Here is a 25,859-nt window from a genome sequence, read left to right as displayed (position 1 = left end):
CAAAGTTCTATTACATGACGTCATTCAAACTTGGTGAGGTGTTGATAATGGCATCTTTGTCATTTCAAAGACATTCTTGACTAATATGAACACACCACATCCAGTCTCAAATGTAACTAGTGCTCATGACCATTACAATGTGTATTTAAAGCAAACCTGATTTGCATCCTCATAGTGGGACTACTAGTGCCAATCTTATGCAACAGGCATGAAATCTGAATAGACATAATCTTTCAGATGTAGAAAAATGTTTACCAACTTTAGTTTATGTTACACAACTCCTCCTTGGTCATGTGGTTTTTTTCCCATCAGTGTATGAACATTAGACATGTTATTTTGTGACCTGACACATGTTATAAACAGTACTTATAAACTCAGAAATACTTGACACTTCCTGGAAGATTAAAACTGTGTGCCTGATCAAAACTGGAACTCGAGACCATTGCCTTTCATGGGCATGTGCTCTACCACTCTAACCCAACTCATGCTCTGTCCTCACACCTTCAGTTCTGCCAGTACCTCATCTCCTACCTTCCAAACTTCACAGAAGCTCTCCTACGAGCCTTGCAGAACTAGCACTCCTGGAAGAAAGGATATTGCAGAGTCAAGCAGTATATTGCTCTCCCCTACGTATATCTTGCGAAGAGACCATCAGGATAAAATCAGATAGATTAGAGCCCACACAGAGGCATACTGACAATCTTTCTTTCCTCGAACAATACGAGACTGGAATAGAAGGGAGAACCAATAGAGGTACTCAAGGTACCCTCCACCACACACCGTCAGGTGGCTTGCAGAGTATGGATGTATATATAGATGCAGACATGGCTTAGACACGGTCTGGGGGATGTTTTCAGAATGAAATTTTCACCCTGAAGCAGTGTGCACGCTGATATGAAACTTGTTGGCAGACCGAGACTGAGACTCAAACTCGAGTTGGAGTCTCAGTGTGGCACACAGTTTTAATCTGAGTCTCGGTCTTGATCTGCCTCAATGAGTTCATTCACCACTAGATTCCACAATAGAGGGGACAAAACTCCTCCTTATGGGCAGCCTCTAGTGGTGTTAATTACCATCTTTTCATTTGTCATGGTAGCCTCTACTTTCCTTCCACTAAGCATGGCCCTGGTCCACCTGCATATAGTGGTCCCCAGGTCAGGCACCTCTGCAGCCTTTACCATGGAATCAAAGATCGTGTTACTGAAGGCCCTCTTGATATCCAGGATGATGCAGAGGGCTATTCCTTGTAAGTGAAGTGCTTTCTCCGCCTTTCCAGTGAGTTGGTGGAGATATGACTCGCATGATTTACGTGGTCGATATGCTTGTTGGTTTGAATGTAGAGGTGCCTTACTAGCCTCCTCTCCCCAACATATACATTAACCAATTTTTCCAATGTTATGAGAATGGAGGAAGACAAATTGATTGGTCTCATATCCTTGGCCTTGGTATGATAAATTCTCCCTGGCTTTGGAATGAAGGCAACCTTCCCTACTGTCCAAGCATTGGGAATGATTCCTACTTCTAGGCTACCCCCTAAAAGATCTGCATAGGACTCTTATGAGATTCTCTCCTGCATGTTGCAGGAGAGCTGGAAAGATTTCATCTGGGCCAGGTGACTTGAATGGTTGAGATGTTCCCACCGCCCATTGGATTTTATTGAAGTTCACATACTCCTTGGCCAATTCCCAGTACTCTCTTTGAGTGCCTGAGAACCATTGTCTCTCTGGGATCACATTCTGGACTGTGTTGTTCAGCAGAGCATACTGAGGAAAGTGAGTTTTGAGGAGCAGTTCCAGAATCTCATGTGCTGTCTTTGTATTGTCCCACCCTCCTTCCTCAACGTACCTCCTGGTTTGGTTGGTACTCTAGTGAGAATCTTGTGAAGTCTGGCTTGTGCAGCCATGCTCTTCACTTCCTCACAGAATGCCTTCCAGGATACCTTCTTTGCTTGTCTGATTGCAAGATTAGTTAACAAGTGCCTCACGATATTTAGCCCATTGTCCTTTATGTCTCGCAATATTAAACAGTCTCTATACCTGTGTTCTTTGCATTTCTAAGTTGTTATTCCACCAAGGCACACTCCTATTTGTGCACTTCTTAGTGATTGTGCAGTTGTCCTGATATGAGGTCACTATGGCAGAGGTAACAGCCTCTGCTACTTCCTCAAATTCTACTGGATTCCTTATTGAGGTTTTAATTTCCGATAAGCCTAAATCAAGGTCCCTCCTATATGTCTCCCAGTCTGTTTTCCTGGGATTCCTATAGGTCATGATTCCCATTTCTAGCTTGAATTTAATGTACATGTGGTCCAATGAGGATGGCTTCAACACCACATGCCATTTTTTGTCATAGCTGCCCATCATCATGGAACTAAAGGTTATGTCAATTACTTCTCTCTGACCTCCACTGCCATGGTTCGTCCTTCTGGTGCAACCTTCCTGTGGATCACTCTTCAATCTTCTGTTTCTTCTCTTGGGACTTTTGGGTTCTGGGCCCCTATTTTCCTTGAACAGTGTCTCAGGAGAGACTTCCTTAAGGATCTTTGGTACCCATATTGATATCTTTGCAGTCTTAAGAAGCTCCACTGCCGTCTTAACCAGCAGCTTCGCATCTTCCCACAGGGGTATCATGGGCACCTTGTCCTTGAGCCATTCCACTGTCACAGACAAAAATGGGGGCACCACTATCTAGATAGACCCTCCTGAAGTTGGGTCCAGGGCCCAGGGCTAGTGTCATGTGTCCCCCCCCCCCCCCCCCCCCCCCCCGTCCTTTCAAAGGGGGCCATCTGTACTAATTCCTCCTGCTGCGAGGTGATGGCCACCAGTGGATAGCCTTCCTAGATAACTGCCATCCTAAAAACTGAGACTGCAGTGCTATAGATCTGTTTCCCTATTTCTTGCCTTGGTTTTTTCTGAACTCACTTATCCGCGGACGGGGGAGTCTTTGATTCCTCCCTTATCCACTTGCTACCTGTTTTTGATGTAGTGAGGGTCTGCTTATCCCCTTAAACCTGAGACAGTTTCTTCCTGGAGGTCTTAGGTTTAAGTCCCTTTAATTCCCTCCACTTGTCTTTAGGAAGCCAAGTTTTGTGTCATTTACTTCAGGTAACATGTGGATTGAAGTATCATCATACCACAAACTTTCATAATGAACAATCCATTCATTCAATCTCTCCTATATTTTTAACAAACAGATGATCATTTTCTTGTCTGTGTAGTTATTTCATCAATTTGTAAGTGATAGTTTGTCTGCCATGTAAGTCGCACTCTATATTGCTAATAAAGCATTCCCATGATTCTGCGTGCACTTTCTGAGTTATGCATTTTGAATTATTTCTCTTCTCTTTATATTCATTGTACTTTTCATTATTGGGGTTGTTTATGTAGGTCTTGAAAGCTTCATATTTTCCTTTAATTGCTTTTTCTAGATCTGGTGTCCAGTGCTTTACTACTGTACATTTCTTGTATTTCCTTATCTTCCCCAGAACCTCATTAGCTATTCTTGATGAGGCTGTTCTTAAGTTTTTCCATTCTTCTTTCACGTCTTCTCCCATTTCTAAATTTGCTAATGTTTTAGTCAACCATTTTTGATAGAGATCTCTTATGCTGCTATCTTCTAAAAGGTAAGCATTAAGAACTTGTTCTTATTTTTGATCCTTAACTGTTTTCTTTGGTTTTCTCCATTTTGTGTCAATTATCGACAGCAATAAGGAGTGATCCAAGCCAATATTTACTCCTCAATAAACTCTGGTACCTCTAACATGCCCAGGAAATTCCTCTTTTATTATTATATAATCTGTAACAGATCTATATCCTCTTGCTGACCAGGTAAATTTGTGTCTTTCCTCTTAAAGAAACTATTGGTAATTCTTAAATGATTAAAGGTAGAAAAATCTGAGCATATTTCTTTTTTCATTACATCTATTTTCGCCAAAAGTGCCTACTATTTTTGAAATTGGTATATTTCCAATTCTAGCAAGGGGCTGTCCCATAAGTAAAATCTGCAGTGTTTAAGATCACTTGTAACTGTTCATAAAAGGCCTTGGACTCATCAGTTTTTCCTTCTTCTGGGGCATAAGCTGCTATTATTCTTAGGATTCCTCTTGCACCTTTAATTCCTACTAGCACAGTGTGTTCATTTATGTATTCATAGTTCAGCATTTTATCTTCCCATTTTCTGTATACACTCCTGGAAATTGAAATAAGAACACCGTGAATTCATTGTCCCAGGAAGGGGAAACTTTATTGACACATTCCTGAGGTCAGATACATCACATGATCACACTGACAGAACCACAGGCACATAGAAACAGGCAACAGAGCATGCACAATGTCGGCACTAGTACAGTGTATATCCACCTTTCGCAGCCATGCAGGCTGCTATTCTCCCATGGAGACGATCGTAGAGATGCTGGATGTAGTCCTGTGGAACGGCTTGCCATGCCATTTCCACCTGGCGCCTCAGTTGGGCCAGCGTTCGTGCTGGACGTGCAGACCGCGTGAGACGACGCTTCATCCAGTCCCAAACATGCTCAATGGGGGACAGATCCGGAGATCTTGCTGGCCAGGGTAGTTGACTTACACCTTCTAGAGCACTTTGGGTGGCACGGGATACATGCGGACGTGCATTGTCCTGTTGGAACAGCAAGTTCCCTTGCCGGTCTAGGAATGGTAGAACGATGGGTTCGATGATGGTTTGGATGTACCGTGCACTATTCAGTGTCCCCTCGACGATCACCAGTGGTGTACGGCCAGTGTAGGAGATCGCTCCCCACACCATGATGCCGGGTGTTGGCCCTGTGTGCCTCGGTCGTATGCAGTCTTGATTGTGGCGCTCACCTGCACGGCGCCAAACACGCATACGACCATCATTGGCACCAAGGCAGAAGCGACTCTCATCGCTGAAGACGACACGTCTCCATTCGTCCCTCCATTCACGCCTGTCGCGACACCACTGGAGGCGGGCTGCACGATGTTGGGGCGTGAGCGGAAGACGGCCTAACGGTGTGCGGGACCGTAGCCCAGCTTCATGGAGACGGTTGCGAATGGTCCTCGCCGATACCCCAGGAGCAACAGTGTCCCTAATTTGCTGGGAAGTGGCGGTGCGGTCCCCTACGGCACTGCGTAGGATCCTACGGTCTTGGCGTGCATCCGTGCGTCGCTGCGGTCCGGTCCCAGGTCGACGGGCACGTGCACCTTCCGCCGACCACTGGCGACAACATCGATGTACTGTGGAGACCTCACGCCCCACGTGTTGAGCAATTCGGCGGTACGTCCACCCGGCCTCCCGCATGCCCACTATACGCCCTCGCTCAAAGTCCGTCAACTGCACATACGGTTCACGTCCACACTGTCGCGGCATGCTACCAGTGTTAAAGACTGCGATGGAGCTCTGTATGCCACGGCAAACTGGCTGACACTGACGGCGGCGGTGCACAAATGCTGCGCAGCTAGTGCCATTCGACGGCCAACACCGCGGTTCCTGGAGTGTCCGCTGTGCCGTGCGTGTGATCATTGCTTGTACAGCCCTCTCGCAGTGTCCGGAGCAAGTATGGTGGGTCTGACACACTGGTGTCAATGTGTTCTTTTTTCCATTTCCAGGAGTGTATGTAGATGGCAACACCTTTAATTGCTCTTCGTTCCTGCTTTACTCCACTGTAGATCATAATGTAGTCATCTGTATATTTAGTTCCAGATATTTTCTTCTTTGCTTCTGTAACTGCTGCAAAATCTATTTCCTTTTCTTTCAAATATTTAACTAGTTTGGCTTCCTTAAGAGCAGTTCCCCTAACGTTTCAGGTGGCAACTTTCCAAGCTCCGTTAAATAATTTTCTCTTGTTCCTATTTCTTGCCCATGTTGTGTCCTGGTAATCTCGCCTGTTTACAAGATAAGATTGAGTACTACAACTACAGTTATTGAGTCTCTGAATGGGGTACTGGTCCATTGCAGGTAAGACTGGATATGGGACTGACATCTCTGAGCTTTACCAGCCACAGCTCATTACTCACGTAACGGAGTTTGGTAAAGCATTTCCTCTGTACTCTATGTTATGATTATATTGCCAATACTTGGTCATCAGAGCCTCATCTCCTTGGCGGGGTACATAACTGGCAGAGGAGTTTGACAGTTGGATGAGAGTGTCTGTATATTCACATCATCATCCCATTAGTACCCACTCAAAAATACATTGCAGTTAACTATATTTAAAATTTATTATTTGTTTTAGAATGAGTCAAATTTGTATCATTCATATCTAGTAACAACATTCATTGCCCTAATGTCTGGCTCTGCCACCTTCTGAAAGATGTGTGATGGTGATTATGTTGCCATTATTGGCATTGCTTCTGCATTGATCTCTGCTCCAGCAGTCTGGCAGTGACAAAGAATTTTTTTGAAATATGCAGTTTTGTATGCCCAAAAACAACCCATAGTAGCTAACTTACTTATGGTTTATTCTGAAGATAGAGCATTGAGGATAGCGACCTTAAAACCAACATGTTTCTGCAGATATGTTGATGACATCTTTTAAAGCTGATACCCTTAACTGTTCCTTATAACAATTTTATTCCCTTCAGCCTCGCGTTAAGTTTACAGTTACACATGGAGGCTGATGCAAAGCACCAGCTGTTGTATGCCCTCATCTACAAACAGAATGACGGCACTATGGGCTTAGGATTTACCACAAATCTACACATGCTGACTGGTAACTGCATGCAACTAGTTATTACCCATCATATTAACATGATGAGATCCTTAGGACACTGGTCCAAAGAGATGCATACCATATTGGATGCAGAATGCTGGCACAGGAAATTAATTCAACATTTAAATTCTGTATTTAAACAGAATAGCTTCTCTGAGAAGCAGATGTGTTGTGCCTTTCAGTTCAGACCATCGTCAGAAGTACAGCAAGATGAACCTAAATTAATTGCTTTTCTACCATATGCTGGGAATGTTTCAGCTAAAAATGGGATAATTTTAAGGAATTTTAATATAAAGACTGTTTCATCTACCAGCCAATATTAACAACCTTTTGAGTTGTGTTAAAGATGATCTGGGGCTAAGAATGTTGGTGTCGCTTAGATTCCATGCGACTGTGGTAAATCATACACTGTTCAAACCATTCTTACTGTTGAGCACAGGTATGTGGGACATTGCCACCACACAAGTTTGCAAACATCCAAAAAATCCACAGTGGTGGAGCGTTGCTTAGCCAAGCAACTTGCAATGAAATGCAATAAGAGACAGATGGTTACTGCTACTTCTTGCTTCTAGGATTATGTTTTCTAGGAAGCCATTGAAATTAGGATGCATGACAATCTTATTAATAAGAACAAGCTAGTCTCTGAGTAAATCGTGGAACCCTACACTGTCTTGCATTACAATGTGCTCAATTGGCAGAAGAATGGTTAGTTACGGCAGTGAACTCCAATTTTGTTGCTGTTCACCAGCAGGGGCTGTTGCTAGTATCTTTAGCAGTGGGGAAAGAACTTACAACAATTAGAACATGCACTGAGTACTCTCTGCTGACTTACATAGGGGTGCTGGCAACAGCATAGCAACAGTTAAAGGAGACTTGGCAATAGCAGCCTCCCACGTGAAGATAAAGACCAGGTGGACTGCCAAAATATTCTGCCAACTTGATATGAACCCCTGGCTGCAAATCTGAGAAAAGTATTACAAAGACAGAAATAATTTATGCAGTATTTATATCATATATATGGAAAACAGTCATTTGTAAATTTTTATTACATCACTTTATAGTTTTCAACAACTACACATGCAGGCTTTTAAGCCAGTGACAGTCACTGGAGCTGGTTTCAGGAAATCTGTCTCTTCACTCAGGATTCAGAATATGATACGGTATTTCATTGAAGGCATTAGCCATTCTATAAGAGCAACTGTAGCTCTTTAGACTCTGCACTTAAGGCCTGGATAGAACTTACCAACTTACCCTTCAGAGAGATGAATGTTTTAATTATAGATATGATACACATTTTCCAACAATGTACATTTAGATGAATATTGTTGGTTTTATTACTGTATGTGACCAACCAATACAGCTCCTTCTTTAGAATTGCAGGTGTCATTATCAATTAATTTTTACATCCAATACAATGCTTCATTAATGGTAAAATGTTATAAAGTTATATGAAATTACAGTGCCAAACATGATGTTTATCTACTGTGGGCATTAATCTGCTGAACACTCGATACAATGCTTTATAGAGAGACATTTTTTCACATTTTGTTTTATAAATTGTCATTTGACAGTTTCATATATGTACAATTACATAGCATTCGTGAGATGCACATTCAGTTTATGAACTGTGAATTAAAACATAAACATGTTATCATAATATTCTTTTATTAACTTGAAGTAATGGTACTGGTGATATATTTTTACTTGTTTCTCAAACTTTTTTACACCTGTGACAGATGTCGTAGTACTTGAAGTTAGTTGTGTGGTTTCATTTCAGTTTGATAGATTCTTTTTCAGATCTATTAGTGCCATATACATTACATGTTAGTTATCTTGTACACTCAGGCAGTGATTTTTTGAATTTATTTTCTTTTTTTCCTGACCATACTAATTTCTTGGTGAACAGTACTATTCACAAGGTAGGTATTCAGGGAAATGGTGGAATGTTACTGTAGTCTTCTAGCTAATCATATAATCTTGTACCTCTTTTTTTATCATGTGCAGTGTAAAAACAAAAAACAGAAAAAAATAGCAAGTATTTTGTGTTGAGCAGATCCGCTATAGTGAGTACCTGCCACCTCTGCTGTTTGGTGCTACACCACTTATTGGTGGGCTTCTGTGTCTGCTGCTGCCAGAAACTGCTAACACTGAGCTACCAGACACACTACTTGAGGGAGAGAACTTTGGAAAGTAAGGAAATATTATATCCATATACACCTGAAGATGAGATTTTAAAATCCTGAAACTAGTCATGGTTTGAATAAATAATTAACACACTTGAAGCAGATATCTCTAAATTAATTATCATGCCTCTCAGCTGTGGATATGCTACATACCAAATCTTGTGACTGATATACAACTTTGTGAACTGAACTGAAGTAGCATGTTTATTCTTTGAACGCCATCAGCTGAGTGACTGCAGCTTTATGGAAGATACCTATATAAGGACAACTGTAGGGCAGATATTTCAAAATGTTAAAATATAAAACTCTTATATTTTATATATAATTGTAAAAGAAAAAGTACATGATATAGATTCACATTAGGCAAAGATATTATTTTGCATAACAATTTGTTAACTTTCCTTAAATGGTGCAAATAATGGTTGTATTGTATCTTACGAGACACAAATTTGTGTGCACTGGAATTTACAAAAGACAAGATTTTTTCTGGAAATGGATACTTTTGATACAAAAAATTTTGTAAACTAAAATGTTATTCTGAGAAAATTATCCATGTTTTGGAAACGGAAAATTTAGAGCTGCACAACACTACCAATGAAATTCTGAAAGGATCAAATTCTTAGATAATGACTTTATAGAAACTGATAAGTCTGAATAAAGATAGCTTTTGAATTACACATTTTGCAGAAAAGATATGATGATCTTCAGAAAGATGAGAGTGAGAGTTTACAAGATAGGTATGCCAATCCTAAATCAAATCATTATTAATGGGATTGATTCTTAAAGTGCACATTGGTTTACTGATTTGTAAACTTTGACTAATAATTTAAATAAAATGTTTCTCAATAAATTGTTCATAGTGTTATCAACAGCACCCTGTAAACTATACACTTAATAATAAAGTTTTACAAAATAAAGGTTGGCTAGTAATTTGGAGCTTTCATATATACAGAATAAGAGTGCAACATATGGGATAGAGAGGATAAAGACAAATAGTATGTATTTTTTGGAATGAGACTACAGGTAGTAGGCTTACTCCACCTTGCTACAATTCAACTTTTTGTGTTTATTTAATGTGCTGTTGTTCTAAATCATTTTATTTCATTTAAAGTCAGCTCTTATTATTAAATTTTGTTATATATATTACTTATTGTTAACAAATTGTATCATATTGTTCTGCCTTTGATACTGTTAATGCGAGTAGCTACACTGTTACGCACACACTCCAGGTTTTTAATTGCAATAAAGAAAGAAAGGCTAATTTTCTTTCTGATACGTGCACTTGAAAGCATTCAGGTTACTGTAAATGATATATCAAGTGGCCCTTTGTATTCCTTTTGTTAGGAATGAGAATGATACAAATAGTACCATTAGTTTCACTGTATAACCTGATCTATAAAAATAACAAATGAGAACTTACATGAAAATTTACTGATTTAATTTCTTATAATTATGTTACAGGAAACCAAAAAATAATAAACAGGGAAGTGATAATGACGGATATGTTGGTGACAGTGCACTGTAATGGGAAACAACACATCATAAGAAGCTGGATTCAGACTTGTCATCAACAATGGTTTTTTAATATTGTGATTTTATCATGCTGAATTAATGTAATCAAAATGTTTATTTTCTAAATAAAATTTTTAAAATATGCAGTTTGTGGTAACCCATTCTAGAGAAAATGTGTTTTCTTAGATGCACACCTTACATATTTAAGGTGGATAATGTGCTGAATATCAGTTGACATTAACCTAGAATTGTTCTGTAAAGAATGCTCAATGCTAAACTTGGTGTCATTTTATGTATGCACTTTAAAATTATTAGAGACTGAAAGAAGTCAGATATGATTCCGCTACTCTTACTGCTTAATTTTGGACTTCAAAAGATCTGGTTATAGGGTTTGCATATAAGCTGTGTCAGTAAATCTAGTAAGGAAACGGAATGATATATGAATACATCATTGAGTACAGTAAATTGCACAGAATGAATTTCAATGGCTCATTAAACATTGAACTGCTAAACCTGACAATAACATGTTCCAGCGACAGAATTTAAGTAAGCTACACAGGTTTGTAATATGATGATCCTCTTCAATGTGTTATCAATTACTTCAGTACAGATATCAGAAGTCAGCACAAAGCGGGGCACACCAAAATACTACTTCAACTCCTATTGACACACACACTTCGATGCCAGAAGAAGGGAAAGGGACCTACAGTTAATTATTTAGTTTCATGTTCCATGGAATATTTTGTATTATGCAGAATGAGTAATTTTAAATTCACATTGCAAATTAATTTTTACATATGGTTACATTCTGAATATTTGTAAGTTAGTTTGTTGGTTGTGAATTGTGATTTATTTGTCTCATAACATACATAAACAAATCATTTGATTAGAGTACAGGAAACATGTCAAGATGTCTGCACTGAGCCTGGTATACTTTGCGGATGAGTACTGTGCAAAAGTATGGCTAAACAGCATCTACGTGAACAAAATCGATGTTGAACTTAACAACACCATGCTCATTATTTTAGGAACCATTAGCTCTACACCTAACATGTGGCTACCTGCCCTGAGTCATATACCACCCCAAAAAATGCGACAAGAAGCAGCTTTGGTCAGGGAATACAACAAGATCGAAACAAACCCTGAACTACCGGTACACATTGATATACATGATCTGAGTACCAAGGGTCTTCGTTCAAGACATTCTCCTCTTGATTGCAACAGCCTCACTGGGGCTGACATCAACTCTTGGAGAAGAGAATGACTCCAAAATGCCCAACAACTTGCCACCTAATGCCTTGTATTACTGAGGCGGTTCCTGGGTTTAATCAGCCCCACAAGATCTGGTCAACTCTGAACCGACTAAGAACCAGGCATGGAAGATGTGCTGACTCACTCTTCAAATGGGAACTGCTGTCTTCACCAGCATGTGGCTGCTGTGTGCCTAAGCAGACCATCCAACACATCAGAGAAGAATGCAGTGCCAGAGCGTTCAGTGGGCACTTTGAAGAATTCCTCATGGCATCCCAAAAATCCATTGAATATATACAAGGACTAGATGTTTGTCTCTGAATATATGTAATGTAATGTAGAATAACATGATCCAACACTGAAATGTACTTAAATGCCATACACTAATTAAATATGGTTGACAAAATGATTTAAACATTAACATAACTTTTTTGTGAAAAGATACCTTCACATATTTACGTAATAAGACAGTCGATAAACTACATCCTGCTCAGATATTCAGTTCATCATTCATGAATTCTTCAACTCAGAAGTAGCATCGTTGAAACAGAGTATCGTGGAGCTTTCTTTCTGTGAATCTAGGTTCATACTCAGAATGTTCTTGGCTTTTAGTTTGTTGTAAATTTTCGTTCCCATATACTGGGGAGTTTGAGCATGTCGCCGGCCAGAGTGGCTGAGTGGTTCTAGGTGCTCCAGTCTAGAACCGCGCGACCACTACGGTCGCAGGTTCGAATCCTGCCTCGGGCATGGATGTGTGTAATGTCTTTAGGTTAGTTAGGTTTAAGTAGTTCTAAGTTCTAGGGGACTGATGACCTCAGCAGTTAAGTCCCATAGTGCTGAGAGCCATTTTTTTTGAGCATGTAATTTTAAATGATGAGTAGGTAGCATAAAATTTTCTTTATTTCTTTTATTGTAAGTGTGATCAAAGCAGTTTTCCTGGAATAATTCTAAATTGTTGTATAAAAATATTATAATATCATAGATATACAGGAAGGGCACTGTTAATAACTTCAGCTTTTTAAATAAAGGGTGACATGATTTGCTTGGATGTATAGCACACATTTTTCCAACAATTCTTTTCTGTAGTTTCAGTATGCACATTAAGTTCCTCAAGAAACAATACCATACCCTATAAGTGACTGAAAGTAACTATGGTATGCAATTTTCCTTGTGTCCATGTCAGTGGCATTATCTAAAATTTGCATTGCAAATGCAAAACTACATAGTTTGTTTAATAGATATTCAAAGTCTTTATTCCAGTTTAAATTCTTGTCTAGGTTTAATCCTAAAAATTTCACAGAATCCGCTTATTCTATATTTTGATTTTTGTGATTTATTTTAATTTCCTGGGATGTTGAGTGTTTTGTTCTGAACTGGACCACATGGGTTTTTGGGATTTCTAAGGTTAATCCACTGAGACGAAACCAAGTTTTTAAATGACCTTTTGTTTGATGATGCTGATAGTCCTTTGATTAATACAGTTGTGTCATCTGCAAATAAGACCAATGGGGCATTCATATTCATTGATAGGTCATTAATGTAGAATAGAAACAAAATAGTTCTTAGGACAGCACCTTGAAGGACACCTTGTGTTACTGTCTTCCATTTTGAAAAGCAATTTTCTGCATTTATAGAGATAGCCACTCTTTGTTTACAGATGCAAGTTAGTAATTCCAGCCAACAATGTTCTACACATTAGAGTAATAGAAATTATTCTATGGAATAAAATGAGCAGTCAGGGAGAAAATTTCTCAGTTTGTTTACAAGTTTTACTTTGCTGTCTGTCAGACATTTTATATCACTGGGTAAGTGATCAAAAATTTTTGTTGCAGCATTGTGCACATGTTTTTGTACTAAACACAATGTTAATGTAGAGTAATGAATGTAATTTTTCCTTTGGGTATTGTAATTATGTAAATTGTTGATCCTTTTGAACTGTTGTGGATTATTTACAACAAACTTAATGAGGGAATAAATATACTGTGAAGCAGTGTATCTATATCTACATCTACATGGATACTCTGCAAATCACACATAAGTGCCTGGCAAAGGATTCACCAAATCACCTTCACAATAATTCTCTCTTCTTCCAGTCTTGAACATCATGTGTACAAAACACACACCTATATTTATCCATGTGAGCTCTGATTTCCCTTATTTTATTATGGTAATTATTTCTCCCTATGTAGGTTGGTGTCAAAAAAATACTTTTGCATTCGGAGGAGAAAGTTGGTGACTGAAATTTCGTGAGGAGATTATTCCACAACAGAAATGCTTTTGTTTTAATGATGTCCACCATAGAACCTGTGTCACATCAATGATACTCTCTCCCATATTTTTCTATGATAAAAAAAATGCTGCACCTCTTTAAACTTTCTCATTTCACTTCGTTAATCCTATCTGGTAAGGATACCACACCATGCAACAGTACTCCAATGGAGGATGGGCAAGTGTAATGTAAGCTGCTTCTTTAGTAGCTCTGTTACATTTTTTTAAGAGTCCTGCTAATAAAATGCTGTCTTTGGTTTACCTTACCAACAACATTTTCTATTTTATTTCCTATTTAAGTTGTTCATAATTGTAATTTCTAGGTATTCAGTTGAATTTATGGCTTTTAGATTAGACTGATTTATCATGTAAGCAAAGTTTAATGGGTTTCCTTTAGCATTCATGTGGATGATCTCACACTTTCCATTATTTAGGGTCAATTGCCACAATTTGTTTTGATCCTCTGATGGCTTTAATAGATGATAAATTTCTGCATCATCTGCAAACAACCTAAGACTGCTGCTCAGATTCTCACAAATTATTTATATAGATGAGGAACAGGAGAGAGCTTATAACACTGCCTTACCAGTTACAGCAGTCAGAAAACCCAACTCTGTAAACAGATGTCTACAAGATGATTGTGGGTGAGCACCACATATTATCCTTACAGCACATTTTTGCACAATGATGACTTTCTTTTTGAAAGATGAGTTACCCCAGAACATTATTCCATATGACATTATTGAAAGAAAATATGCAAAATACATAATTTACTGATTTTTTTTCTCCCCAAGATTTTCAGTGATTCTAAGTGTGAATGCGGCTGAACTAAGTTGTTTTAAGAGTTCCAAAATGTGCTTTTTCCAATTTAAATTCTCATCAATATGGACACTAAATAATGTTGAAGTTTCCACCCTGTTTACGATGTCCTCACCGTGTGTTCCACTTATCATTGGTGTAGTACCAGCAGATATGTATAAATGAATACTTTGTGCCTTTTTAAAATTGAGGGTCAGACCATATGCAGAAAACATGTCAATGATACTTTTAAGAACTTTACAATTTCTTCTGTTTCTGGAAGCATGCTTTGACTGATACACTACTAGTGACATCTGCAAAAGAAATACTTCTGCTTGTATATTATGTGGTTTACATATCCTCTTCAGAGCCAAGAAAAACTTCTGTATTATTTCAAATATTTTTCCATAAGGGCATGTGGATGTCATAAATGAGCATTGTAATGGTAATTTTTAGTTACTGTTCATCAGGATGGAGATTTACCTATGTCCAGCTGGCCAGACACCAGGTCTCATTGTGACTATTCATTATATATGGCCATGAAATAGATAACACAAAATTGTGTTTTTTTAATTTTTATTTAACATTTGGATACATTATTTACAGAGTGTTGCAAAGGTACAATGCAAGAAAAGCACTTACAGTCATCAATAATCCTGAAATTGTTGTAGCTCATCACAATCAGTTTTCGGTTATGAAAGTCAAAGAAACATTTTCTCTCATTAGTGATACACAAACGTACTTGCCATTCAGAATATATGAATTTGATTTTAGCTTTTCAGGCCTTGTTTCAGCATCTCAGCCATTTATTTTTATCTGTAACTGGGAAGAGAGGAAAATGTCTACTCTTTCCCTAACATCTCTGTTTGGAACTTGAATTATCTTTGTGCATTTCCTAGGCACTACTTCATGAGATTCAAATTCAGAGTCTGAAGTGTAAATGTCCTGTTGTGCTGCAGTTGCAGCTGAAATCAGGGATTCTCCAATATAAATCTTAAAAGCCACTAGATCGAGGATTTATTTAGTGCTAGCACATAGTGCCTGTTGATCCTTTCTACACTCTGTCCCCGATTTCACAATCACCAAGTCAATGAAATGGAAGAAGACTCTTACGGGCCATTTCTTTGTGCATATGGAAATTTGATAGTCAGAAATCATTCTGTCACATAGATTCACACCTCCCATTTTGTTGTAATCAAAGATACGTTTAGGTTGAGACTCTCCATTGAATTCTTTCACTTTCCTGTACCACCTTTTTACTATACTAGTGGGAGAAGCACCAGAGAAAGTAGATGCTACTGTAACAGAGCAAACACCAACCCACTTAAGAACTGAAATGTTCCCATCTTTTCTGGGGAATTCATCAAAGGAACCTCTACCTCTCTTCATCAGTTCCTTGTCTCCAGTGAGTTTTGATCTGAGACTAGATGGAATACAGCTAGCTAAAATGGTTCCTACTTCATAGATTTCTGTCTTTTGTTTCATCCTGGAAGAAGAAAGCACAAATTAAAAGACATTTCATTTATTTATGAAACATTACAAATTCAGTATTCAGTATTCAGTACTTTTTGAATATGTATCTCAGAAGGCATCAATTGTAATAAATGAAAATAATGATGTAAAGTTTACCAATTCAGATGAAGTGTCATTTCCTGCTTCAGATACACACAAGTCTGTATTTGCAGTAATGTTAAGGAGTTCCTCATCTGAAAAGTCCCCTATGTCACTCAAATCATTGCCCTCTTCTTCTACTTTTAGCAGTTCTCTTTTGATTTCAGCTTCTCTGAGTGGTTCATTCATGCCTGTGTTAGTTGGGAAAAAAGATGTGAACTTCTAAAGCTAATTACAGATTAACATTTATGGTCTGTGATGAAGGTTAATGACATCTTAGAGACAGTAGGTTCCTTGAAATGGCAGTGGGCTAGCCATGTCACGAAAAGAAAAGACAACAGATGGATGAAGCTAGTACTGGAGTGGAGTCCGAGAGAGCACCGGAGGTCTAGAGGAAGACCACCAGACAGATGGGACAAAGACATCAAGAAGATCGCTGGTAACACCTGGCAGAGAACTGCCCAAGACCATCCCACTTGGAGAAGACTGCTGAAAGCCTACCTGAATCCACGACTCGAAGAGGCCACATCATGTAATGATTGAATTGGCTGATGATGATGATGATGATAATGATGATGATGATTTATGGATAATTACTGTGATTGAATTTCATACATCGCACAAAACAATAAGAAGCACAGACATATTTCACAGTAGATGCTGCGGTCACCGAAATTGACCAGTGATCAAAAATGAACAAAGCTGTGACCATCTGTCCAGCCAGCTGGACTTCATTGTTTACCGGTACTCTTGTAAATAATGAAGAATTAATGGTTTTAAGTTACTACATAGACTGTAACATAATTTGTTGATCTGTTTACAACAACAACAACAACAGCAACAACAATAAAAAGTAATAACAACAGAAAACTGAGTGTGACATTCATACTTACATTTCCTTCTGGAAGACACTGAAGAGAGGTGGTCAGCAGTAACAGACATGGCACAGTGAGTGGAACATCTCAATGTAGCCAACAGCAAAAACCAAATATCACTGACAAAAAAATTGTGGAGACAGCTAAAATGTCTAGCACACTGGACACACAGTTACAGTGTCGAAAAAACTGTAATTTCACTTAAAGCAGAATAGAGAAGTAACATCCATCTGGCTGGACTCGGGGACTGAAGAGGATATGTGAGGACCAATAATGGGCCTAAGATTGAGCCTTGGGGAACCCCATACTTTATTTCTCCTCTGTCAGAGTTACACCGCCAGACTATATTGCTGAATTACTGAGTGCAGCTTTGCTCATTTCTTTGGTTAGATATGACATTATCCACTGATTGGCTATAACGTCACTCGCATAAAACTTCAATTTATCCAGGAGAATACTGTGATTCACACAGTCAAATGTGCAGAAAATACCAACCAATGGTATTTTATTATGTAATCTTTGTAAAATCCAGTGAGTGAATATGTAAATGGCATTCTCAGCAGAGCAACCCTTCTGAAACTCACTGTTGTATGCTGAGGTTATTATTGTTGCTAAGTTGATATGCTTTTCTAGAATATACCACAGTCTCAAACATTTGGAAAATGGTTTCAGCAGGAAAACAGGTTGGTGGATACTGATATTTCTCTTACCACTTTTCTTAAAGAGGGATTTAACAATGGCATATTTCAGTGTCTCTAGAAAAAATGCCTTGAGTTAATGATGCATTACATATTTTGGATAAGATTGGACTTATTATATGGGAATGAATCTTTAGTACTCTATTGGAAACACCATCAAATCCAGATGTGCTTTTATTCTTGAGAGAATGTATAATTTTCTTAGTTTCAGAAGGAGAAGTTGGTGATATGATTGAAATTCATGACAGTTACTTTTTCAACATATTGCTATGATTTTTCTCTTGAGCTGTTTGCCTCTTTGCTTTCTACTGTATTTAAAAAGTGATTATTAAATACATATGCTACCTATGACTCATCATTTATAGCCCTTCGGTTTAGTTCAGTAGTGGTGGTATCTTGTTCGGTAGCTGGTTGTCCTGTCTCTCATTTCACTACATTACTTGTAGCTCTAAGTCTGTTATCAGAATTACTGATTTCTGACATTATGTGCATGTTTCTTGGTTTTTTTAATAACCTTTCTTAGTAATTTTAAGTAGTTTTTGTAGTGTGCAACTACAGCTGGGTCTCTACCTGTTCTTACCAAAAGGTGAATTTCCCTTTTCTTTTCACAAGATACTTTAATCCCTTTAGTGATTCATGGTTTTGTACATGGCTGTTTAGTGTACTTTCTGATTAGCTTATGCAGAAAATTATTTCCAAATAATGATATGAATTTACCATGGAATAGATTAAATTTACTGTTAACATTTAGTTCATTATAAAATTCATTCAAGGTCATCTCCTGCAAACTATTCTTACGGGTATACGGAATGAGTTTTTTGATGAAAAATTGGATTTTTGGGTAAATGCATTTTCAAAAAATTTAGACTCTCCCATTTAATACCATGTATAAAATATTTGGATGATGTGAATAGAACTATTTTAAATAATTTTTTAAAGTAATTTCGGCACACGATGTTCCGCACCTTGTATATGAGACGCGAAATATACCTGATATTGTCAGCCTTGCCAGAGATATAATTGAGCACAAGAGAGGTAGCTTTTCTGTTGGCTACACTGCTAGACAGTTGACAATAGATTCTGCACCATTTGTATTGTTTCCTTTGTGAGTACATCCATTTCATTGTTGTGAAAGTCGTATGTGGAGAAGTCACTGAGTTTTCTTTACTTCAACATGCCGAGACCTAGTCTAAAGGTATTTAGAAAGCGTGTACATTGGCGCAAGAAAGTAAAGTGTACTAAAAATTCGTCTGATTCATCTTCATCAGTATCTGATGTCCCAGTAGCGACTAACCTCAACACTGGAAGTGATACATTGAGTGATGCTGCTGCCACTACACCGGAAAGTGCTTGAAGAAGAAAACTAGCTGGAATTGAAGACAAATACAAGAAACTAAATGCTGGGACTACAAAATATGAGGTAATTAATGTCCCTTTATTATCAGACATTTTGGAGAACAATGTGTGCTGCAAACAATGTGGAAAATTTGGTGTTTCATTGAAAACAAACTTACATGTAGGACTTGCTTGTGAATTAGAGTTGATGTGCAGTTATCAAACACAGTGTTACTTTCTTCAATTCCTCACATGTTACTGCAGATACAGGTAAACTATACGTTATAAACATTAGACTGGTTTATGGATTACGGTGTATAGGAAAGGGCAGGGCTGCAGGTACCATATTGTGTGGTGTGATGAACCTCCCCCCTCCACGTTCAAAATTTAACAAACACATATTGCAATAGGTTCTGCTGTAGAAGATGTGGCACAGGAAAACATGAAAGATACTGTTGAGGAAGCAGTTGTTGAAAATAATAATAGCAGAGACTTGTCCATAGCTTTTGATGGAAGCTGGCAGAAGAGAGGCCACACATCTCTGAATGGTGTAGTAACAGCTACAAGTGTGGACACTAGTAAGGTAGTTGATGTGGCAATACTTTCCAAGCATTGCACATGCAAGGAGAAAATGAAAACTAAACATGAAGAGGAGTGCATGGCAAATTACTATGGGTCAAATGGTGCTATGGGAGTTGCTGGTGTAAGAAGTATTTATCAACGCTCAGTAAAATGGTACAACGTTAGATACATAAATTGTCTTGGAGATGTTGACTCAAAGGCTTTCAAAGAAATTGAGGAACTGAGACCTTATGGTAACGATGTGAAAATTTCAAAACCTGAGTGTGTTGGCCACGTTCAGAAAATGATGGGATCAAGATTTTAACAGCTCAAGGCTAGCATGAAAGGCAAGAAATTGAGCGATGGAAAAACTTTAGATGGGAAAAATAGACTGACAGATGCTACAATAGATCATATTCAGAAGTGCTATGGTCTAGCAATAAGACAGAATACAGCAGATGCAGAATTAATGAGAAGAGCAGTCTGGGCTCTGTTTTTTCATACAGCTTCAAACAATGAGAATCCCCAACATGGGCTATGTCCAAAAAGAGACGATAGTTGGTGCAAGTACAACAGAGGCAAGGTAACTAAGAAACAATACAATCACCCTCATCACCTGCCACCTGCCATAATGGATGAAATAAAACCAATATTCCGAGACCTCGCAGATATTAGTCTACTAAAGAAATGTCTTCATGGCCGGACTCAAAATCCAAATGAATGTGTGAACCATGTGATATGGAATAGACTACCTAAAACTGTGTTTGTGGGTATAAACACACTTCACTTTGGCGTTTATGATGCTGTTTCATCATTCAATCAGGGCAATATAACAAAGTGCAAAGTTTTGCAGATGTTGGGGCTCTGTGTAGGACTACGAACAGCCGCAGCTATGCTTTGTTTGGACAAGGAACGACTCAGGTCTTCAGATAATGCCATAAAAGTATATTCAAAGATGGCTAGACAGCATAGCAGAGCCATCAAGAGGAAGCTGTTGGACGATTCTGATGATACAAGCTATGGAGCAGGCTTGTACTGAAGTAAAAACTTTGAAGCTAATTTCCCATAACTTTAGTTCTCAGGGCCTATTTATAGTAGAAAGATGAAATTTTCTGTAGTTGTTCCTTAAGACCTTCAAATATATCTAAATTAAAAGATATGTGGAATTGTTTTGTATTAATGGATGTAAATTTTAAGATACTTGTTAAAATGTATAACTTTTTTTAACATTTACAAAAAATAAAATATCTGAAAAACTATACATTATTTTTTCAAAATTAATAATTTAGCACAAAAGCAGAACATATCTCTGTGTTCTGTGAAAAAATCAAGAATATCGTCCAAATAACAAATGAGAAACTGTTCATAACTTTTAGCTCAATTTAACATTGTAAGCATAGGGCGTTCCGTATACCCTCAAAAAAAATTGTCCTGGAGTCATTAATTATTCTAACTGATTTCCACTGAGGAATATCCATACTGTAAGGCACTATCTTATTTATCCTAAGTAACTCTACATCATGATAAGAGAAAGCACTTGTTACTGGGTAAATAGTTACTTTCTTGCTTTGAGCATCACCAAAGAAAACTTATCAATTAGAGTCCTACTGTCTTTACCCACCTGTATTGGAAAATTAATTACTGAGATCAAATTGCTTGATCGAAATAAGGTTTGCAGATACTTTTTCTATCAAAGTCCTTCAGAAGATCTGTGCTGAGGTCACCACAGACTATTAATGGCTTGCTGCTGTCTGACAGATAGCACAGTAAGAAATCTGGATTCCTCATAAATAGTTCAAAATTACCCATTGGTGATCTATATACAGTTACAAGTAAAAGTGAACTATTTTTTGGTATTAATTCACAAGCACACAATTCTTCATGCTGATCAACACAAAATCTAGTTGTCTCAGTGTTTTTGAACTTGAGTTCTGTCTTAATATAGGTAAAACTCCTCCAATTCAACTGTGTAATTTTCCAAGTCCTTTGCTTCATGAATGTAACCCAACTGCTAGGTGGATGTCAGACTACACATTCAAACATTAACAGTTCAAACTTCAAACAGTCATAAAAATCTCTCTGTCACTTGCAGCATTTTGCACATTGTACAGTGACATGTTGATGTGAAAAATGTCAACTGTACTATGGTTTAGGAAAAGAAGATCAGGGTTTAATAACCTGTTGACAATTTCGTTGCAGATGGGGCACAGTCTTGGAATGAGGAAAATAATATGCATTTCATTTTCAAAGGTACCATTCTTTCACTTGTATTACATGATGTATAAAAACAACAATAAATCTCCATGGCTGAATGGAGATTTGAACCACTTTTCTCCATAAAGGGGGGGGGGGGCAATGTCTTCGCTATGTGTAGTGTTGCATCCCTAGAGCATCAGCTGTAAGAAAACCAGCTGCTCATGTAACCTGGATGTGATGTAGGTTGCACACTGAGAGGTGCAAGCCCATAATACTGCAGTAAAGGATGCCCACTTTAGTGGATGTTGGAGCTGGAAGTGCTGGTATGTTCTCTGGCAACTCCTTTCGGGGTGCTGCAGTTGGGATGAAGCTGACTGGTACCCACATCATCCAGGATGAAGGCTCAGCAGGTCCCACATGTGGAACAAAAGAGAGAGGTAAACTAGATGGTTCAAGGAGTGGACCTCGACAAGGCCACAGTTTGTTCACATGTTGATGGCCTTTGATACCATCTGAAGGTTATATTTCTGCCATAGAGTGGCCCAGGAGTGAGGAAATGATGGCCAGAATGCCGTGTTGATGGCATTTGGAAGAAAAAGGACGCAAACAGAATCAAGGACAGAAAACCTATGGCAGGTTGCATGCTGACAGCAGGGCCAGAATATGATGATGACTGGAAAGTTGTGACCTACTGGACTGCTGTGTAATGGGTTGATTGGTCCTGAAGGATGGAACAGAACAATGCAAAAAACAAAGTGAGAGCTTTTTCCAAGGAGTGATGGTGAGTGAGTTTGGAGATTTGATTTTTGAAAGTTTGGCTAAAACATTCAACCAGCTCACTAGAGACAGCGTGGAAGGGGGCCATGTGGAAGAGTTTGATGCCACTGTATTCACAGAAGGTGGTAAACTCTGCGTATGTGAATGGGGGCCCTTGTGAATGACAATCTTTTCTGGGAGTTCTTCAATAGCCAAAGTATGGGGTGAGGTAAGGATGGTTTGCCTAGTGGATATGTTGGACATTCAGGAAACATGCAGCAAACCACTGTCTGTGTTGATGACGGCCAGTCAATAGTAGTCCAGGAAAGGTCCAAAAAGTATAGATGTAAATAGGAACAAGGAGCAGACATCCAGCTAAGGGAAAAAGTGATGCACCAGAGCTGCTCATTTGCTCTTACATATTGGGCAAGCTCCAATCATGTTGATGTTGGCACCAACCATTTCTCTCCAAGATACATGCTGGCAGGCCAGGTGCTTCATGAGAAACACACCCCAGTGCCCAAAGTGGAGTAAGTACAAAGTATGCTCCTGGAGAGTGGCAGGGGTGATGACCTTTGTGTAACTGCCATCCCCTTGGATCAAGAGGACCGTGCCAAGTGTGGGCAGCTCATGACAGTGATGCCAGCATGCCTGACCAGTGGGATGTTGAAGAAAGTGATGGTACTGAGGCAAGCAGTAAAGTAACAGCGGAAGAATCTCACTGAGTACTGGGTCCTCTGTGATGTGGAGCATGATGAGCTTGGCATCAAGTGGCAACCCGGCCACCGATTCTTCAGTGGTGGCATCCAGGTGGAAGCAGATCTCAGGATTGGTATCAAAGGATGAGTCCTGTCCCAGAGGCAAGTGGGAGAAATGATCTGCATTAGCATTCTGAGTTGTAGACAGGAAATGAATGTTATAATTGGAGCTTGACAAAAACAGGGCCCAAAGTCGAAGATGGTGTGAAACAAGGCCTTGTGATCAGAAAAAAAACATAATTGCTGAGATTCTTTTTCAGTTTAGCTACAATTGTGTTGAGCCACACATATATCATCTTGGATACATAGGTATGGGATGTTCAACCCCATGAGTGACGTGGGATAATAGTGCCCCCACTCTGTAATTGGAGACATCTGCTGCCTGGCTGAAAGGCTTGCTGGGATCAAATGATGTCCGATGGGTGGGACTTAGTACGGCCTGCTTTAACTCCCAAAATGCTGTGTAAAGCTTAGGCAATGCCGGCATTGTGTAGATTGTTGAGCTGACCCAGTGCTAATTTCAGCTGACTAGTGTTAGTAGGGGCAGGGAGGTGCTATATAGCCCCCACATATTGAGTGGTAGGACTGATATCGAGGCCATGAAAACATTTCCCAAGTATTCATATTCGGGCACAAAAAGACAACACTTACCTTTCTTACACTTGATGTTTGCTCACTGAAGAACTGTAAAGAGGACACAGAGGTTATTGGCCATATCCTGGGTTTTCTTGCTTGCCACCAAGATGTCGTTCAAGTAATTTGTTATACTTGGGAACTGGCGAGTAGGGTGCTGAAAGTAAAGCCAAAAGATTGTTGGTGCATGAGCGATACAAAAAGGCAGCCTATTGAATGACTGAATGGGACAACAGAATAAAGTGAGGTCAATGATAGTTGCTGAGGGTCCTGTACCTATATGTAGCCAGATCGAGAAATTGAAGGTGTGCACCACGGTGGCCGGCACCTCCCCTATGTGGTGAAGAACTGCCTGGATGCAAGTGACATCCGGAAAGAAGCATGCCTCATCACACCCCTCTTGTTCTGAGGGGATGCCATGTGTGAAATCCACCAACATTTGTAGCATCACCTGATACAGTATAGTGTTACAAGTAAAACAATAAATGATTATAATCTTTGTCTTCAGTATCATCCGTGAGAGGTCTGGTGATCACAAATTTTTGGACAGGCCTCGTTATAGTACTCTTATCAATAAGGAATCTATTTGCATAATTTAAAAATACAGAATTTTGATAAGAAAATGGAAACACTGAGCCTTCTCATGAGTCTTAAACAGTTTTAAAATCAACAAGGAAATTGTGAATGTCGGCTTTCCCGTTGTATACTGCTGATGAAATCTTCTCGGGCTTCCATCCAGATAGCTGCGTTGAAAATCCACGACATTTTGATGAGTGTCATTCCCAATATCTTCTGGCAAAGACTTCACCAGAAGATTATGAGAATGACACTCATTGAAACGTGGCTTTTCGACACAGCTACCCGGATGGAAGCCCAAGAAAATTTTATTAACAAAGAAATTTTCTAGACATAATAATGATATCTTCTGAGCCTATTATTGACACAGCATAAATTTCTCTGTCTTAGTATGTTTTTCAGTTCAGTGACACTATGCTGCAGTATTCCAAAATTTGTATTCCAGTCTCTGGCTATTACAATACCAGATGCCAAGTTTGTTTTGTTTTCAGATGATACAAACATTTAAATAAACAGAAAATCAAATGTATTCCAAGAGTTATTAGTTAATGAACTTTCCAAGTGATTAATAAATGATTCCTAACCAATTCTTTGTCAATAAACTTCGAAAACACACAAGCATGCTCTCTCTCTCTGTCTCTCTCTCTCTCTCTCTCTCTCTCTCTCTCTCTCTCTCTCTCTCCGTCTGTCTGTCTGTCTGAAGAGGTTTCCCACCAGTACACACCAAAAATATATCATGCAACAGATCAATGCCATACTACAGGACATATTACGATACACATCAAACAGTTACTAGTAAAATACTGTGACTCATTCAACTTGGATACAGAGACTGAGCATCAAGGTTCTGCAAGTATCCTTGTAGCTGAGTCTCTGTGTTTTGCATTGAGTGGCTCTCACTATCTCATCAATAACTGTTTGATGTATATCATAACATTCCCTGTAGTATGACATTGATCTGTAGTATGATATATTAAATGTAAACCTTATTGTTTTTCGTTTTTTCCTGTGTGATGATTGAAAACCAAAACCAGTTGGGATAAATGTTTAAAACTCAATATAGCAAACTGAGGACCATGTCACTTGGGATCTGTGGAAGAAGTGTTAGCATATCTGCTTTTCTTAGCAAATGTATATTATGTGTT

General features: G+C 38.8%; 1 protein-coding gene across 2 annotated transcripts in view; it reads left to right on the top strand.

Moving 5' to 3' along the window:
* LOC124721693 (organic cation transporter protein-like) overlaps positions 1–10,544 on the top strand; it is a 403,851-nt gene extending 393,307 nt beyond the window's left edge. For both annotated transcript variants that reach the window (XM_047246773.1, XM_047246772.1), the window contains exons 10-11: positions 8,757–8,893; positions 10,348–10,544. In XM_047246773.1, coding sequence (XP_047102729.1) covers positions 8,757–8,893; positions 10,348–10,411 — 201 coding nt within the window. In that variant the 3' untranslated portion in view covers positions 10,412–10,544. The remainder of the gene's footprint in view (positions 1–8,756; positions 8,894–10,347) is intronic.
* Positions 10,545–25,859: the final 15,315 nt, after the last annotated feature.

The sequence above is a fragment of the Schistocerca piceifrons genome, chromosome X (genome assembly GCF_021461385.2).
Source record: "Schistocerca piceifrons isolate TAMUIC-IGC-003096 chromosome X, iqSchPice1.1, whole genome shotgun sequence".
Taxonomy (NCBI): Eukaryota; Metazoa; Arthropoda; class Insecta; order Orthoptera; family Acrididae; genus Schistocerca; species Schistocerca piceifrons.
Note: the sequence above shows the minus strand (reverse complement) of the source record. Positions and strands in the feature narration are given on the sequence as shown.